Consider the following 19,938-nt stretch of genomic DNA (forward strand, 5'->3'; position numbering starts at 1 on the left):
GGTAGAAGAGTCAGATGTTTTGATAAACCTTCACTGGATTTCCTAATGCACTGCATGTGCTCTATATGTGGTGTTGTCTGTGCTGAAGGGTTTCTGAATTTGCATATAAAAATGAGTTCTGTATGTCACTGGATATACTTTCCTTGGCCAAACACATGCTCTCTCAGGCTTGTTTTCAAAACAGAACAGCTGTTTTGTGGGTGTAACTATTGGAAATCTGCCTGAAAAAAATTGCATTCTAGTAACTTAAGCACCCTCATACCTGGCATGGAGCTCTGAGGAGATTTTTTTTCATGTCTTCCTGTTGAACTTCAGTATAGGGTTTGCATTTCCTTTTTACACAAACTGACTTGACTTGTGGAAATAAATACCAAGCTTGGTAATCCCCTCCAGTGACTGCCAAGATGCCTCTGGCAGCCTGTGTGCTGGGGTAGCCCAGCCCTTCCAGGCAGCCTGTACCCTCTGTGGCATCCCAGTTCAGAGGAATGTGAGTGGGGAGGAATGTGACCACCTGCTGTGTTCTTGTTTTCATATGTGTTTGCACTTTGGGGATGCTGTTACTGTGGGAAGATATTACTGAGAGTGTATATTCATCCCCTTGTGTGTAGGGGATAGTCAGACTTAAACTGTAGAGCTCAAGCCTATATGTAAGACCACACAGCAGAGCTCCTTTAGGGTGAACACCTCAGTGGAGGGCAGGGGTTTGTGCAAAGTGGATGGCGAAGCAGGAACTAGCTGCAGCTAGAAATCCTTGTGGGGTTTTTGTGGCACTCTGACTGGGGAGTTCCGGGCCACAGTAGTAGCCTGGGGTCTGTGTAATTGCAGGCATCTTTCCACTGCTACACCTGGTCTTCATTGCACCCTGTTGGAGCCCTGGAGCTGGTACAGTGATGCTGCTGGGGACACTGGGCTGGTCACTCAACCTCTGTGTGGGAGGGCTCTGGTACAGCCCTGAACCTCTGCACTGACAGGGCTTGTCGTGGGGCCAGACGTGCTCTGCACAGCAGGGACACTGCGGGTGGCTGCAGCTGAAATAGATGTAGCTCAGCACATCCTGAAATGGAAACAGCGCTTGGATAAACTTACTCCCTTGGGAGTGTTGTACTTGCACTTTGACGCTCCTGTGCCGTCGTGAAAGTCACTTTGGATTCATGTTGCTAAACAAAAATGGGACAAGTGTTCTAAGAGGTTGTTGGACCTAAATGTAGTGAGCAAGGAATAGATTTTTCAAACTGAATGCAGTTAAAAGGTTAAAAAGAAATTACCAGAAGTATTCAGTGGTCAGAAGCATTCTCTTCACTCGCTTCCACTGGAAGAAACAAGTGTCTCCCAAGACTCTACTTTAGTAGAAGTGTGCCAGTGAAACTGTACAAGTTGTCACTTAAATCTAAATAAAATCACAGCAGCCTACAGGAATTAGATTAATGATTTTTATTAGCTAGAGGAAAATAGTTCTGCTTTCCTCATTTGATAATAATACCCTCTATAATGTGCCAAGGTAACTCTCATTTAATGCACTTTGCATTGTCTCTCCATACACACTATATATAGAATAAAAACATGTTTCTCTGCACTTTGGTCAGACACAGCTTACTTCAAAAAACCCAAACAAACCACCACAAACTAAACAAATGCAAACAAACAAAAAAACCCCACAAAACAACAAAGCCTAAGTAATCTATAAAGAATCTCTAATTCTAAAGGGACTTTAAATCCTATAATTACACTTCTGCTGCACTTAAAAATTATTTAAGTACCACATGCATCTAAAAGTCAGGGGTGCAACAAAGACATGAAAATAAAGTCTTTTAAGCCTTTTAATCTGTAATTTAAAAAAATTGACCATAGGCGAGTATGTTAAAAACAAAAACATTTTCAACATGAATAATAACTTTAAAAATAGCTTTCTTTTGTACTGTGTCTGTTTGCAAACCTGACTCAGACAGCCTACTTAGATTTCTTCATTGGCTGCCAGTGCAATACAGGTTCTTTTCCTTTTTCATGTCAATATAAACTGCATTATTTGTCTGCTCAGCTTTCTTCTTTTTATATAGCTCAGGTTGAAATCCCTTATGCTTTGGCACATTGTTCTCTTTCCTCCTGTTCCACAAAAGTCAAGTAACATACCAGGCCCCATAGTGATTCTTGAAATACATGAATAATGTGTATTCCATTAAGAGAGAGTAACAATATCCCATAAAGGACAGTAGATTATTTTTTGCTTGCCAAACTGTACTTGTATGTTACTTTAATACTTTTTTTGACTTAGTGACTAGGGAGGGAATCTGGTACAGCCCACATTTTGTAATTTACATGATGTTGTCAAGTACAGATCTTTGAAATCCTTGTTGCTAGCATTCCTCAGGAAGGTGTAGGTGTGAAATATGCCCACTCCAAACCAAATTCCGTAGTTCTAGTCAGTGCTTGATTGCTCACCTAGGAAACTTTTAATAATGGATTCTCTTGGCTTGGTAATGCAGTCTGGTATGATCAGATTTTTCCAGTTCCCTGTAATTTGAAAATGTAGTGCTTGAACAACAAAAAAAAGTCATAATTTAATCTGTTCCATAGAGGAAAACCCTATCCTCTGTCTTCTGTTCTGTTTTAGTCATAATCTAAGATATCATGTTCTTTATTCTTTCTGTGGTGGCTTCTGTAGAATTACTTTAAATTGCATGACCTTTAGAATAAATGATTTTGAAGGTATTGAACCATAATTGCTGTGTTTGTGTCTCTCTGTGAGTCAGTATGTCTGTGAACACCTTGCATTGGAATCCTCTGTGGATGTCCTCCTGTCCTTTTGAGATGTACTTGTGGGGTTTTCTTATTCTTGCCTACAAAAGGCTACTAACACTTAAGTGGGATAAAGATGGAGCAATTTATCTTCCAATTCTGTCTTACCCAAATTTTTGGATGTTCGAATTGATTGAAGCATTTAAAGTATTTATTTCTAGTTTCTTCTTTGCTATGCATTGTATTGCAGGAGTGTCAGTCTGGTTCAGTAGAACCAGCAGTTAAAATTGTCACTGGGACTGTTGAGGAAATGGATTGTACGTTGTCACCTGTTCCCTCACTCCCACTTGAAAAAGAAAAAGTGGTTTCAGGATGTGAGAGAAATCTATGAAACTGTGTGTGGTGGGGAGGGCAGGTAGAAATGTTGTCTGCAGTTGATGAACTTGGGCAGTGTCAGATAAAACTGTAGGTACCGGGTACACGGTGTTGTCACTGCTTAAAGGTTGCATCAAGGAGTGACTAGGTAAGAGCAAGGTCTCAAAGCAGATTGAGTGTTTTGGAATGTACAGAAATACCATCTAAGTCAGGAAAACCCTTAGAGACAAGAAAAAAAGAAAAGGCAGAGAAAGCATCATATGTGGTTATCTTATCCCTCACATACACCATTACAGCTGCAGTTGAGGATGGACTAGCCAGGCCTGGTAGGAGTGTTCTTGGAAGTGATCTGTTGACCAGGGCTGAATCTCAGCTTTATTTCAGTGGAAACAGTCCTGGCGGCTCCTGAGACTAATCTCCATAGTTTGACTGCTGGTTCAGACAGACTTGAATTTCATTACAAGGGGTTTTATGTTTCTCTACAGACTGTGTGCTCTGACAGATATTTTTGCTTGACTGAGCAGAGGTACACTTGAAGTATCCTGGTACGGGGTTGCAGAGCATCACATGAGTAATTTGCAAGGTGCATTTCTTCCACAAAGTGAGAAGTGGATTATCATCTCGTGTGTTAATTTTGCTGGTGTCACATAGAACAAAATGGCAAGTGGTGAATGATTTTAATAAACTTAGGATGATGTCTGGAGTGTCTGAAGGCTGCTAAGCCTGCGGTGGTGGGCAAGGCTGAAGGGTTAATAGGAATGTTTTCCATAGTAGCCACTTCTAGCACGTTACTGGGCTGGTGAAGATAAATCCAGAGGATGTTTTTTGAGAAAGTGAAGCAGCAACAAGCACTGTGTCTGGAATGCTATTTGTAGGAGATTGATTTTATTTTCTTGTGAGGATTGATCTTATGGGCTCTGCTTAGAGGGCAGCTGCTGCTTGCACTTGGACTGAATTGGGGAACTGCAGTGTTCTCTGGCATCCTGGCTGGTCTGATTAAATACTTGATTTTGGATAGGGGTCCTGTCCTCCTCGTAGCTTTGAATTGCATAGTTTGATTATTCAGCGTAATGCATAGGGTTCTAAATGTCGTTTAGTAGTTTAATTGGGAAGCTGTTTAGTGGGATTTTGTGACCCTATTCGAACTGTGTTAAAAGCTCTGGAATGCGAAGAGGAAATGGGTTGCATGGTCATTTGCCTGCATGCAGTAAGAGGACAAAATTACCACTGCTATAATGTGCATAGGCTCTGAATAAAAAAACCAACCAAGCAAACCCCTGCCCTTTTGTCTCTGCCCAAGGACTTAAAAGCACTAAATGCTGTCCTTTGGGGGACCGATTTCCATGGCTGGTTTTTTTGTCTTGTTTTCATGAGGAGTATGAACCACTGGCTTTCAGGGGAGTTTCTGAGGATGGGTGAAGTTCTCTGGCACCATTCAGTCCTGTGGTAAGAGGTCACAGAATTAGCTCAGACTGAAAACTAGTAAGTTATTTTTGCTTTGAAGATTCCTTCCTGTCCAGTAGTCATACTAGCTTTGTATTTGTCTTGATCTAGTTATTTACAGAGTAGATGGGTTTACTTGCTTCTTCTCCCTGAGGATAATTTTAGATACAGCATCCTTGTCCATAGCAGTTCTTGTTTGGTGATGTTTCAAGCCTAGAATATGACAGTGTATTTTCCTCCTCTATTTGAATGAGATACAGGCAGGTCATAAAGCCCTCTGATCCAGTTCTGTTCCGTGTATTTTTTCTTATAAACTGTGCCCTGAAAACGTATTAATACATGTTCCTTATTTTTCTCCCTCAGATAAACTACTAGTCTTTACTGTAGCAACTAAAGAAACCGACGGCTTTCACCGTTTCATGCAAACTGCAAAGCACTTCAACTACACAGTGAAGGTATTGCATGTTTTGTACCAAATATTCGTACTGTACATGCTGTAAAACAGAACCAGTAAAGAGTAACTGACCTTGTCTGAGCTTTCTCGTGTGCTGGGACAAAGTAAAATAGTTGCAGAGCTTGGGGGCAGGAAGGGCACTTGCTGCTCTCCCTGTTGCTTATCTGCTGGTTCCCCTCTGAAGCATCATGGGAGGGAGCTGCTTTACAGATTTGTAGCCCTTGTGGTCAGCATCCTCAGTCACTCACCGGTTCTGTCATGATTTATCATATAGCCTTGTTTTTCAGTGTGGCTGATTTTGTTTGCATGAATACTTCTGGAAGCTGTACTGTACTCATAGGGCTTGGATCTCCTTCCTCAAGAAAGGCTGGATCCCTGCTGCAAGGAAGGAGGGAGGGTCACAACTGAAAATTTCACTGTGTTTTCCAGGAACCTCTAATTCTGAGAGGACAGTGCATTTCTGTAATTCTTACCAGCCTTTTCTGCCTTGCTCCATGCCTCCGTATGTCACGTTCTTAGGCTGGCCTCTGCGTGACCTTGGGAAAAGGGAGGGCACCAACCTTCTAAACTTTCCCCACAAATTGGTTCTGCCAAGAGAAAATCCAGGAATTCATACGGTGTTATGAAATTTTTCAGCTTACTTACCACAGTGCCTGCACTATAAATAGGAAATTATTTGGGTCTCTGAAGTTTGACTTCCACCCGGGAAGCCTGAGCTCTGGATAGGTCTCTTAGCTTTGCAGATTTGTGTGAAACATCATGCAACATAGTTCTTCCAGCCTTTATATGTTTCAAAAACATTATGTTCAAAACCCAGTAAGAGTTTATTTTTTTTCTTTTTTTTGACAGGTAATCTGCTATAGCGCTTGGCTTGGGAGGAATTTTTTGTTTATCTGATTTTTAGCAGTGAGCTGTATAGTGGGGAACCTGTCCTTCCCTTTTTGTGCAAAAAGACTGGAGCTTGCAATTTGAATTAGTTATACCCTGATCCACCAAAGTCTCTTGAGCCTCCTGTTCCTAAAGTGATTCTATTGATTTTTAAAGGTCTCATTCAGGATGTTTTTCTAAAAGAAATTTTGGTACAATTCTTGCCTTTTTTCTTTCTGAAGGAGGCACATTGAAATAAATGTCAGTAGCAGGCAATTGCTCGATTCTTATTTGGTTAAAAAATGTCTCTCTCATGTTTTTGCAGTGATGTCATTGTGCTGAATGCTGCTTCAGACATGGAAAACTTACCATGCTGGAAATGATGGCTTGCTATGCCTTAGTGTGTTGCTTCTGCTTTAGCATCTGTTTTTAATAAGGGCCTGCTTTAAAAAAGCCTCATGGTTTTGGGTACTAGCAAAAAGTGCTTTTCTTTTTTCTTGTTCCAGGTTCTTGGAAAAGGTGAAGAGTGGAAAGGTGGTGAGCTGCCTAACTCTATTGGTGGAGGGCAGAAAGTTCGATTGCTGAAAGAAGGCATAGAAAGCTATGCTGATCAAGAGGACTTGGTTGTATTGTTTGTTGAATGGTGAGCAAACCTGTCTTCTTGTCTTTATATTTTAGTCTGGGCAGGCGTGCAAAAGTAGCTGCTGTGACATGCTGAAAGTTGCACACTGCTTTTCCTCCTCGCTGTTTTATTTGAGAGAGTTTGCTTCTATTTTTCTTCATTCATAAAAATAGTAGATTGCTTTTGGAGCAATCATTACTTTTTTAACAGATTTACAGATGTAAGATTTGTTCATAGTTCTACTGCCTCAAGGGGGTAAAAAAATGTTATTGAGAGCTGACAGGCTTTTAGGGAAGCATTTGTCCTCTCCTTGTTCAGCTGTGGTGAGAGCAGGATGTGGCTGCAGGCTGGGAGTGTGAATGGGAGGGGGAGCAAAAGCAGCTCCAGAAATAAAGTGGCCAGTAGGGACTAGAGGCATAATCTTGTTCCATGAAGTTATAGTGACATGGAGGAAGCTGGAAAATGAGTCCCTGAGGAAATCATTTAACAGGAGAACTGCTTTTACATGTTAGAGTACCAAGACAAGAGACTTGGTGCCAGTTGTACCTGTCCTGTCTGTGTGATAGAAGGATGGAGAGACAGTACTGCTGTCTGCAGGTGCCAGATTATAGCTCATAGCACAGCTATGCTTGAACATCCTCCCTGGAGGCCAGATAGGTTTCTCCTTGTCACAGAAAACATGGAGCTCAAACATGTTCGAATCACACTTTTTCCATTGCTTCCCTCTGCTTTTTTCTTCTCCTCCTCCTCTTATTTTGCTTCTGTGACAACAGCATGATCACGGTAGCTAAGAATACAACTTAGAGTAACTACCAAGCTCTTCCACACTAAAGTTAACCAGAGCAGGGTCACAGCTTTAATCTCTGCAAGGAAGGCATGGAACCAAGCCTTGAATCAGGGACAAAGAAGCTCTGATTGCAGACTGGCAGCCTTGGAGAGGCTCAGCTTGGAGAGTGCAAGCTTGGAGAGGTGCATGCATGAGTTCACGCTGCTGTTACCAAGTCATATTGGAATGTCTGCTCCGGAATTGTCTTTCAGCTTTTAACTTGTTCTATTTATTTATTTATTCAAATTTGACAGCAGAGGAATTTTAGGGACACTTTTTTGAGGTAGAGTTTTGATAGTATTTGTACAGCAGACATCATCACAAGACAGGAAGTGGTTGGACAGTAGCATTTTATGGAAAGTTAATTTGTTCTTTTGCTGAAGTTATCACTTCAGGAAAGTTGGAGTAGCCTATGGAACTGGTAGCAAATTCAAAGATGTTATTCAACTTTTTTGTTCTAATTCTATCCCTTGTGATGAGTTGAAGATAGACCTAGAAAGCCAAAAATCTAAATCATCTTCAGCAATTTATAAATAAACATTATAAGGGACACTTTTGATGAAGATCTTCTTTGTATGCCTAGTTGACTGTAAAGGTAACATAGTTTGAAGGTAGACATTCGGGTTGTGAATGTTTTTTGTTATTGACTTGATCAATTTTGCATTTGCTAAGTGGAAAAAGGATCTTTCTAAAAGTAAATATATTACATGTTTGTTCATAATGTTATCCTACTAACCATACAATAGCTGAAACTTTAAGAGATTAATTTGGAAGATTTTATTTTTTACTAAAGCTCAGATGAATCAAACGTTTCCCAAATGTTTTCAATTTATATTTAATTTCTTTGTTTTCAGATTTATTATCCTGATTCATCACTATTTTCTTCCTATATAGTAAAATATGCAAATTTGTTATCAGATTGCCATCAGGGTATAGCTCAAATTCCTCTCCAGCATAGTTTATTCTCTTGAGGGGCAGGCTGTCTGCTGGCGTGGAGGAGAGAGTACAGAGGACCATGTGTGTCAAAGTGCAAAGGCAATAATCTTTCTTGCCATGAAAAATCACAGGATTTAAGGCCTCCCAAGTTCTCAAGATCTGTAATCCCAAATTCTCAAGATCTGTAATCCCAAGTACATATATATTTAAAACTGGTGGAACTGTTTCCAGATACAAGAAAAAAATAGTTTGCTGATTCTAGCATTATATTTTAATTCTAATGAGCTTTTTCGTTTCCAAAAATCCCGGTTTGCAATTTAAGTGTTGATCAGTATAGCAGTAAGTTTGGAAAAGACAAGTGTCATGAACTTCCTTTCTTCTTCAAGTGTTTCTTATTATATTCATTGTGAAGCATTTGGAATATTAATCTTGGGGGTGGGGAAAGGAAATGTCTGGTTTGCTTACTGTAACTAGGCAAAAAATTTCTAGAGAACTGTTTACTTAAACTTAGTTTCTTGGGTTTTTTATTTTTGATCAGTTTTTTAAATAGCTCAGAATGCTGGAAATAATTTGAGCTTCTTTTGTTGACAATTCATGTCTAGGTGTACATAGAAAAATGTCTGCAGAGGGAACCTCATTTAAATGAGGCTTTTTTTTCGCTTGAGCTAACTACTGGTTTATTTTGGACCATTTCAGATTGAACTGGCTAATGGCCAGTATAGACTGGATAAATTGGTTGATGCTGTGACTGTTCATCCAGAATTCCCACAGCCATCTCTTTGTATCATGGAAGAGTTTTGAAGCCTCTCAGTTTGTTGTTTGTTTTGTTGTTTTGTTTTGTGGGGGCTTTTTTCCAAACATTTGTCAAAATGTTAAATTTTAACAGTTTAAGGGATAAACATATCTCAAAATGTTTAAGGTGTGATCCTGGTGGGGATACAGTGTAAATGACAAAATAGCTGTGTGGCTGCACAATGCAGCTAAGATAGATGAGATAGGGGACCTGAATTGCTAGTCACTGGTGGGCCCTCTCTCATTTGTATTTTGAGCTCTTAACCTGCAGCTCCAATAGTAACAAGTTCTCATTGTTACAAAAGTTGTGGATGCAAAAATTGCATGGTCAGTTTTAGAGGACCCAAGTCACCGTTGCTGTTTCCCGTGTTGCCGGGTGCACAGCCAGGATGCTTTGCTGCTGCAAAAGAGGAGGAGACATGGGTAGATTCCAGTCCCAAGCAACTGCCATCTGGGAGCTTCAGGAAACAGGATTGGGTTGTGGAAACTTTTTGGGTTCTTTTTTTCCCCTTGCTTTCAGAAGGAATCAGAAGGAATTATGAAGAATAAATAAGAGTATCTGAGCTTTTTTCTGCTTGCCAGGGAAGCCTGCTTTTTCCTGGATATATCCACACTCTTCCCTGTCAAATTTTGAAGTCCTGTTTAAAGCAAGCCATGTGCATCACCCTTAATAACGGCATAAACTGTAAAGAATAGTCCTGGGACCTGTTTTATGGTGGTCTTAGTGGTGTAGACCTGAGGTGAATCTTCCCTTACAGTAGGAGTTGAGTGCTGGATAGGCCAAATGTAATCTGACATAGCAGGTAAATAAGAAAAATGATGCATTTATAGGTTTTCATTTGACTCCAGGAGTTTCCCTGTTGCCTGGAGAGAAAAGTGGGAGCCTCATAAAGCAGCTGATGAGGACATTGGCAGCAAGGGGCAGAAGGCTGGTGGAGGTCCTGCCCAGGAAGAGGTGTGGTGGCAGTAAATCACCTCTTGATAAAACAAAGTGCCTTGGACATTAATGGAAAATGTAGGTTCATGCTGGATTAATACTCCTGCATAATATCCATTGCAGTTTAGCAGCTCAGTGCTGTGCTTTGGATTATAAACTGTACTGTATTAAGTAGCATATCCCTTTCACAAACAGAGCCTGTGGCTGGCCCAGCATGTTGCTCAACTTTGGCTTTCTTTTACAGAATGACAGTCCTAGGAAGCAATGTTCCAGGGCTATTTGGTTCCTTCCTGCAGCTGTAAGTCATAGCAGCAGCAGCACTAACCTGATCAAAGAGGAGAAGCACAGCCTGCCATAAGCTATTAAGTTGAAGCCTCAGACAAATCTCTTTTTGTCTGCCTTCAACTTGTCTCCTGTTTCTTGCATGTTCTACAGGCTCATTCTGGCATTCAATCGGGCTACAGAAATCAAATGGAAAAGAGAGTGAAGTGTATTCCTGTATATTTGGGCAGAAACAGGCATTTTTTGCAAAACTGGGGAAGCTCCAAAATGTACACTATTTCTTTCCAGCATTCTTCTGCCAAAGTTACAGAAAAACATAACAGTGAGAGTTTTCAGAAACCCACTTACTTATATAGACTACATAACACACTTCCTCTCCAGGGTTCATACTTTGCTTTGCGGTAAAAATCTTTTGCATTTGCAAGCCAGCTGTTGTTACTTCTCTTAGGCCAATTTCATGAAATCCTTTTTGAATTAAAGACATCTTTAATAATTTCAGAACTATAATAAAGGAGTATTATAAGTCAGTAATGGTTGATCTGTTGGCACTATTGCTATGTAATAATACATTGCAATGCAGAAAGTTCTGTGCCCTGCAAGCTGAAAGCTGCTGAAGCTAAAAGACTTTGCAAGAAAAACATCTTGGTCAAGGTTAGACCTTGATTTTTGGCAGCTGTACCATTCCTTTGCCCATTATCAGGGCTGATGACTTTCAGTTACTAAGTTATATGTGTGGAATAAGAATATACCTGTATTTAGATGAGGAAACTTTGAGGCTGAGATGCTGCCATTAACTTAAAATATTGTTCTTCTTCAGCCAGAGACTAATCTGTGATGTGATTCCAATTTTACTGTGTCATTCTTCATGCTGTGTTAAGTGAACCTTGAACTGGGAGGCACTGGCACAGGTTACCCAGGGAAATGTGGATGCTCCATCCCTGGCAGTGTTCTAGGCCAGGTTGGATGGGCCTTTGAGCAAAGTGGGCTAGTGAGTGGCATCCCTGCCTGTGGGGGGGGGACTGGAAATAAATGGTCTTTAAAGTCCCTTCTGACCCAAACCATTCTATGAATAATGCTTTTATATGTGGATCTCAAGTACAAAAAAGAAACCGTATACTGTGAATATTTTAATACTTTATATGTATTTTGAGGTTTTGGTTTGGTTTCTGTGTGTGGTTTTGTTTGTTTGGTTTGATTGGCTGTGCTCCACGCCTCCCCTCTGAGACATTGGTTTAGATATGGTTCAACAACAAGAAACCACTAAGCTCGTGATACCACATTCTTACATGACCTTTGCCAACTCCATCCAGATTTCTTTCTGTTTTGGGGTAGTGTTGATCTTTGGCTGTGGGTAACTGCCAAAGATGAGCCCTCCACTTTTAGGTCTTTGTTCTCAATAGGAATTGAGACTCAAATCTGATCAACACGTAAAGGCAGGTGAAGTTTTTCATAAATACATGTTGTGACATTTAGAGCTTTTTAAGGTCTTCAGCACATTAAAGAGGCTTATGGAGAAATCTGTGTATTGTCAGGAAGCAACACAGTTTATGTGCAACTAGACTTTATTGAGTTCTAAATACATTCTTAATAATACTTTTCTGAAGAGTCAGTGCTATTGTGTTTTGGAACAAGGTCATCTAGAGTTTCCCAGTGAAAGTCACCTAAATCATCTTTCAGTCTTACTTTCATCTGTTTTGATTTTTTTTAATTGCTGTTCTTAAAAACATAAACAGTTTTCTAAAGGGAATTTTTTTTCTCAAAATACCTGAAATAGGCAAATCGATTTCAGGCAGACAAAACCTGAAGAAAAAAGAATGTCCAAAATGTGGGTGGTTAAAAAGCAGAAGGGGAAATTGTATTGGATAAATAGTGTTGATTGAAATTTTTCTCCTAGAAGGGTATAAAATTTTTTACATGGTGATAAAACATAATTTCATTGAGTCATTTTTCAGAATAAAAGGGCTGTTTGATATTTAAAATTTGAATAGTCCAATGATTTTTGGTTTTCAACATAGAAGCATTAAAATTAAACTAATCTAATGGATGTATTTTCTTTACTTTTCAGCTATGATGTTATCTTTGCAGGGGGCCCTGAAGAGCTCCTAAAGAAATTTCAGGAAAGTAATCATAAAGTGGTGTTTGCAGCAGATGGACTAATTTGGCCAGATAAAAGGCTAGCTGACAAGTATCCTGTTGTCCGGAGTGGAAAACGATTCCTGAACTCAGGAGGCAAGTGTGATCCTCTTGTGAACCCATTAAACCCTTGGACTTGAACATGACTCATCTCTGTTATCTGTTGTATGTATTTGTATGTGGAACTGTTCCTGAATTCCTCAAGTATAATATTGAGGACTGAGTTTGCTGTCCTCTTCTTCCCCTCTCCTTCCCACTTCAATAGCTGCTCTTCTGTGCTTAAGCATAGTTTTCATTTGAATTGGCATAGTTTGCTTGGCAATAACTTTTAAAAAGCAGGTAAATAAAGTGACAGCTTAGCAACCAACTGTGCATTGCAAGGAAATGCTGGGCAGAGATGACCCAATTGCTTCAGAAACAATGTAGTGTTCAAGCCCAGTCAAAGCATCACGTTATTATTTATAGGTACAGTTTAGCTGGGTCAGAATTTCCTGACTTGGCTGCCTTGTTCTTGTGGATCTCTGCATCCAGGGGAGATGAGCTGGTAGCTCTGCCCAGCCTGTCAGCATGGCTGACATGGCTCATTCCAAAAGGAGTGGGAGTTACTCCTGTTAATCTCAATGATGGGTTAATTCTGGAATCCTCATTTAAATGCCAGTTTTGGTAATAATTTTGGAGTTGAGTAATACATACACTGACACTGATACTCTATAACTGCTGCAGAGCACAGAATGTCACTTCTAAGTACATGGAGTTGGGCAGTGTGCAGGTCTGGGAGTGTCCCTGTTTCTTTACCTCCTCCTTTACCTCACCTATCTGCACTATCTTTTTTTTTATTTTGGCTTAAAAATAATATATATTGGTTTCGAGTTGAATTCTTTTTATATTTCTGGCAGTATTACATTCAGGCATCTCTGCCAATAAGAAGTGATTGATGAATATCGAACTTTTTCCACAGATGGGCTTCTTGGGAAAAGTGGTAGTCTGATCTCTTTGGTGTTCTCAGGACCATCCTAAACAGATCTGTTTTAATTTTTCCCTTAAAATACCATGGGTATAAAAGTAACCATTAATTATGAACTCTTTGAAGCAGAACTGTTACGTATCACAGGAAGAAAACTGGATTCTGAGCCAAGTTGTATGAATTTCATACTTTTCCTTTGCTGGCACCAGTCAGAATGAAGTCCCTGACTGGTAGACAGCATTGGCAGGGTAGTGCTTTTTATGGAAATAACTTCTGTGTGTGTGATTTTGCAGGATTTATTGGTTATGCTCCATATGTAAATCGTATTGTGCAGCAATGGAATCTGCAGGATAATGATGATGACCAGCTGTTTTACACCAAAATCTATGTTGACCCGTTGGCAAGGGTAGGTAGTGAATGGCTTTCTCATTTCTTTCTGCTTGAAATAACATGCTACTCCTCCTAAAACACCAAGAGATAAAAAGAAAAGGAATGCTGTCTCTTTGTTCTGGAGTGCCATATTGACAGTTGTGTTTGCTCTCCTGAGGTTCCTACTGCAGGAATGATGAACAGCCTTCCAAAGGGTCATGACTTGATATATTATTTCAGGCTGTCTCCTGATCCAGTCAGGTTGAGCTTCACTGTTAGAAATAATAGCTCTGAGGTATATGATCAGACACATTCATCTCAATGAGGGTCCCATGTACTTGGCAGTTTGATGGCCAGAGAATGTGGCATTTTTCCAGGGTGTCACTGAACTACTTGCTGATCCAGTGTTTTATACTTTGGCTTGCTGCCATTTCAGATCCTGCCTTCAGCTTTTTGTGCAAATATGTTCAATACAGCTGCATCGTAAATTTTTGGTGAAGACCTCTTTGTGCCCTAGCTTAACAAAGTTCTCTGCTGAGTAGCAGCATTAAAGCATGATAGATGTCAGAGGCATGTCCCTGGTGCTGGAAGAAGAGAGCTAAGGAAAGTTAGCAGTGTATTGATGCAAAAAGACTTTTAGAAGCTGATAAAACAGAATTTTGAAAATGATTTTGATAATTTGTATGCTTAAGGCAGATGCAAAGTTTTTGAAATATATACACGTTTTTCCTGGCATAACTTAATGGAAAATCATGTCTATTTGGATGCAGGTTCAGAAATAGAATAGAATATTTCTGTTAGAAGGGACATACAGTGACCATCTAGTCCAACTGGCTGACTAGTACAGGACTCACCAAAAGCTAAAGCATGTTGTTAAGGTCATTGTCCAACTGCCTCTTAAACACTTGACAGGCTGGGGGCATTGACAACCTCTCTAGAGACCCTGATCCAGGGTTTTACCACCCTCTTCATAAAGAAATGCTTCCTGATGTCCAGTCTGAAGCTCCTCTGGTGCAGCTTTGAACCATTCCCAGCAGCTCAGCACCTCCCTCTCCCCTTCCCCTCCTCAGGAAGCTGTAGAGAGCAAGGAGCTGGCCCCTCAACCACCTCCTCCAAACTAGACAAACCTGGAGTCCTCAGCAGCTCCTCATAGGATGTTCCTTCCAGCCTTTAATGTTCAAATTGATTTCATGGAAGTGAAGTCAGATGCCAGGTATGCAATTGAAAAGACAGGGTGTAGAGACATTAAAGCTGACTCTGCACCAAAGTCAGAAGTAATATAATTAGTTGTCTAAACAGATTGTCTTCCAGACAAGAAATTTGTATCTCTGTGCAAGGCACTATTGCACCATGATTCAAAACACCTCCATGGTGCTTACTGTGCATTGCTACTGCTGCTTTATATGATGATGCCCAATGCTGTAGAATACGTGAGAAAATTTTGGAAGACCAAAGCAAAGTGTGCTGTCTGTATAAGGGTTTTTAACTGTGTTTTAAAGGTTATCTACTTTGATTAACTTTTTAAAAATGGTAAAACATGGTACTCAAAGTAAGAATTGAGGTAGGATTAATAATACAACATTAGAAAAATGTTTTAAAACCGCTAGTGTTTTCTATTCTGACATGATACTTAAAATTGACTTTTGTATTTTTGAAACTGCGAAACACAGTATGTCTTGTTGCTTGACCAAGACTTGCTAATTTTCTTGAGACACAGATTTGCTTTGGCTTATACTGCTAAATTGCTCTTTGTTTGGAGAGTTATGACCTTTATCCTTTGGCTTTAAAGTTTTTGCATATATAAAACTGATGGTTATATAGCTGCACAACTCTGGAATTCAATATAAAATAAGGAATTGTATTTAAGAGCTGAACATGTAGTGTAGTTTTGCCTGATTATTTGCTGCCACTGTGGTATAATTGCAACATTACTGTAAAAATATTGGCTTTTAGAATGCCTCAACATCTTTGGTACTTTTATTTCAGGAACGCATTAACATTACTTTGGACCACAAATGTACAATTTTCCAGACCCTAAATGGAGCTGTTGGTAAGTGTATGATTTGCACATTGTGTGTTTTATTAACTGTTATTAACACTTTCTTTGCTTAACAATGAATGTAGTTCCCTAAACATATGCTTCTTTTAAAGAAATATTTGGATGGATAGACCTGATTAATAGATTAGTTACAGGTCTTTTCAGTTGAATATTAATTAATTAATTGATGTCTCATGTTGATAAGATATTTGATTTAAAATAGAGAAATAGTTTTTTAATAAATTAAGTTAGCAGTAAATATGGAGTTAAGAAAAATTTTCATAAACTTTCACAAACTTAATTACAGGAGTAAGATAGGTAATTAAAATTGTATTTTAGATGTTCTCAAGCAAATGGCTATACATAATGAAATGCAATGTGGAATAATGTAGAATTTCCTTTACTCAAATGTCATGAATTTAAATAGAAAAATGCATCTGTGCAAACTTCTTTTCTTACATTTAACCTCCAATTATGGAACAACTTTTTGTAGTCAGATCACGTCTGAAACAACTATGATTTCTCTATAAATAGCATTTGCACTAAATTAGAATTATTTTTTAAGCAGATTTTATTCCAATACTGAAGGCTGTTGATGACAAACTCTGAGGTTTTGTCACCTTATTTAGCATAAAGAGCTTAGAATTCAAGATCTAATTAAAAAAAAAAAATGAACAAAAGCTTCCAAATAAGTAACACTGATAATGATAGCAACAGCAAGGTATATTGTATCAGCAACGACTTAAAGAACTCTGAAATTTTAGCTTTTATTTATGAATTTATTACTGTATGGCTTTGATTTGCAGATGAAGTCCTTTTGAAATTTGAAGAAGGAAAAGTAAGAGCAAGGAATTCAGTGTATGACACACTACCAGTCACCATTCATGGAAATGGTCCAACTAAAGTGAGTGGTAGTTTATTTTCTTGCAAAACCACAATTCTAACATAAGTAAAAAAAACCAAACAAACAGTGGTAGATGTGTCTGCAGTTGTCATAGCAACCACCACTACACATTTCCATTTAATATTAGGAATTGCAAGGATAAAACCCCTATTCTAATAGCTCTCTCAATCATGTTATTCTGCTGTCACTGTAACTTGATCTCACTGCTGAAACAACTTGTTCTGCTTCCAAATTCATTGTAGCATGGGATATTAGGAGAGAGTAAGCTTATGTTAATTTGTTCACTAACACAAAACAGTTCTTGAAGCTAGAGATGAATGTCTGTATGGTTATTAAATTGTGATCAGAAGAAGAGATTTTCAGGGGGAAGATAAGCTAACCAAGAGTGACAGTCTGGGATACAAAACAGTAACACATCCATTCCTACCAGAGACCTGGGTGTGTATATACATATATAAAACCATATATCAAATACAGGCAAAAAAAAAAATTCTCTATGTGTGTGGGCGGCTTTTGTTGCCTTCAGTGTCACTGATCACTGCCTGCAGTGTGCCCATGGCTCATGAGCTTTGGGTTCACGGTAGAGCACTCTCTGCCCTGTGAAAGAGCTGTTGTGACAGATTCTGTTCATGTGTAAGGATTCATTGGTCCAGAGAACCTTGCACAGTTTCTCTGAGAGAAATGACTATGTTTTGGAAGTATAGCAGTTGCATTTTTTTGCTCTGTGTCAAAGAAGTGTAAAGGTGTATCATTTATAGGAGCATCTGGTGGCTGAAGGATTGGGCATGGCTACTTTCTAAGTTCTTCTGAATAAGTGTTCCTTACCATAGCTAGCTCCTTGTTTTCAGAAAAATGGCTTTCAGGAGAATTAGGTTTGAAACTCATTAATATCCCAGAGATGGCTGCTACTTAGTTTTTGCACTGTTTTTCATTTTTGGAATTAGTGAATATAATGATGTTGTTATCTGTTCGGCTTATAATTACTCACTAGTAGTGAAATATTTGACCAATTTCTTCCATATTGCTACAGTTATTTTTGCCTCAATTAAATCCTTAAGTTATCTGTCATCACTGGCTTTGCTGTCACATTGCCAAAGAAAAGTTCTGTGTTTTACAGTTGGGCACACAGTTTAGGATGGAACTTCTTATACCAATCCATGAGTTATGTTACATTCAACAAAACTCAATCTTTGCATGTAGTGATGTGGTTTTAAAAACAAAGAGGAAACTCTTACTATGCATCACTTTGTCAATGTGGTTAGATTCTTCTCTTTTAAACTTAGAATTGAATTAAGAGGACAATAGTATACTAGGATTGGAAAAAATTTTAATTAGTTAGTAAAGAAACTAGAGTGAAAGTAATTCCCAGAATTTATTCCAAACAAAGTTTTTTATTTAGAAGATACTTCTGTTTCATATTTAATCTCTCCAATTTGCAGGTTAGTAAATAGCATTGGTTAGAGAAACTTTTTGAAATGGATACCAAATTATCCTCACCTTCTGACATGAAATATTTTTTTTACCTCAAGTGCAATGTCATTTTTATGAAATACTCATTTTCATAGACTTTATGGTACATATATAATCTGTTTTGTAAAGAAAAAGAATAAGAAAAAGTTTTTACCATCTATTTTTGTTTGTTTCTTGTCAGTTGCCTTTAGTTACAAGAGATTAAAGAATAAGCCTGAATTGTTTAAAGGTACAGATCACCATTTGCATACATGTTTCATTAATCTGAATTGTTCATTTATTTACCAGATTCACTTGAATTATTTGGGAAACTATATTCCTAATGCTTGGACACGGGAAACTGGTTGCAGTGTTTGTGATTTAGACTTGTTAGACCTGTCAACATTAACGGTAAGAATACTCCTGTCTGGAACAAACCCCTTTTGAATACTGAGAGGTGCATAGTGATTTCGGAGGCAAAGTGGCTTTGTTATGCCACTTTCATGTTTCTTAGACACATCAGGACTTTTTTTCTGGTACATGAAACTGTAAAGATGAAATTCTAATTCACTGGAATGATCAGTGGCTTTGCTATAGGCTTCCTCAATATTACTGAAAATGATCCCATCCCCAAAAGCCTTTCAGATCTTTACCTCTGTTACTGAGGGTGAATGAATAATTTTTGAATCATGCAACGTACAAGTGAATAATTAGAATTTTGGGGGAAGTAGAAAAACTCTTTAGATATTTCAGATTTCTAGCAGCAGACCTACAAAATACTAAGTATGCATCAGTTCAACAATTTCTATTACAAATAGAGTTTAATAGTTAACTAATATGGTTACAATTCCTATTTTCTGACCTAAACAGTCAAAACTGCTTTACCTTGTAAAGGACAATACAGATATCTGTATTGTATATGCAAATGTGTTTCTGTAGAAAAAATATAATGTGATTGAGACTGGATTTCAGTACAGAATTCTTGTAGAAAAAACATACACATGACGTGTGTATATCCAGTATTTGGCAATTTTGTCTCTTTGGCTCCAAGCATGATGTCTTTAGTGTCTTTATGAATATTTCAGCTTGTACTCAGTAAATTTTAGGCAGAGTAAAGACTAAGCTCTACCATGTGGATTGTGAGGCTTGTACTTAAAAAGAAATTCTGATTTTTCTTAACAGGCTGTTTCCAGCAGCTGTTTTGTTTCTGTTCTGTACTGAAGTTTTGAATGGGAACAGGTCTTAGAAGGTGGCATTGAGGATAGCATGAAAGAAGTAGTGGCTTGTTATCTTTGTAGTGAAGGGAAAAAGTGAAAGAATTTCTGGGCAATAAGTAGCTAATGGACTGGGATATAAATTTAAAAAGTCATTATTGGGATTGTAATAACTTTCAGATTTTTTTAATATTTTTTAATTTTATTTTTGTCTTTAAGAGACAACATTTGAATGGTGATTTAATGAAATAGTGTTGGCACTCGCATCATAAAGTTTACCTGCAGAAAACAAATTGTCTAAGTTTTTTCTAATGGTATTGGTAATTAAAACATGGTTGAGGGAGCAGTTAAATCTTAAAGCCAGTAACGGGGAGTAGCTTGCAGTGATTTACTGGACAGTTTCCTATGGTTTATGTACATCTACTTGGAATGTGTATTTCTTACTGTAATGCATTCTTTGGACTTCATACCTCGCTTACTCTGCCAGTAGAAATAACAAGGCTTTTCTTGGCCTCAGTGGAAGTGTTTACTTCAGGCATTTCGAAGTACAAGCAGTATTTCATTTTCTGAACGTGCTTTCTGTTCAGGCCTGTCTGGTTG

The 19,938-nt window shown here is 38.5% G+C and overlaps 1 protein-coding gene across 1 annotated transcript in view; it reads left to right on the forward strand.

Moving 5' to 3' along the window:
• The window catches only part of PLOD2 (procollagen-lysine,2-oxoglutarate 5-dioxygenase 2), a 65,320-nt gene that overhangs the window by 24,442 nt on the left and 20,940 nt on the right, over window positions 1-19,938 (forward strand). The window contains exons 2-8 of the mRNA XM_017833821.1: window positions 4,915-5,006; window positions 6,379-6,515; window positions 12,333-12,496; window positions 13,658-13,770; window positions 15,720-15,783; window positions 16,578-16,675; window positions 18,434-18,535. Coding sequence (XP_017689310.1) covers window positions 4,971-5,006; window positions 6,379-6,515; window positions 12,333-12,496; window positions 13,658-13,770; window positions 15,720-15,783; window positions 16,578-16,675; window positions 18,434-18,535 — 714 coding nt within the window. The 5' untranslated portion in view covers window positions 4,915-4,970. The remainder of the gene's footprint in view (window positions 1-4,914; window positions 5,007-6,378; window positions 6,516-12,332; window positions 12,497-13,657; window positions 13,771-15,719; window positions 15,784-16,577; window positions 16,676-18,433; window positions 18,536-19,938) is intronic.

This window comes from Lepidothrix coronata, unplaced genomic scaffold (assembly GCF_001604755.1).
Source record: "Lepidothrix coronata isolate B3197 unplaced genomic scaffold, Lepidothrix_coronata-1.0 Scaffold221, whole genome shotgun sequence".
Classification (NCBI taxonomy): Eukaryota; Metazoa; Chordata; class Aves; order Passeriformes; family Pipridae; genus Lepidothrix; species Lepidothrix coronata.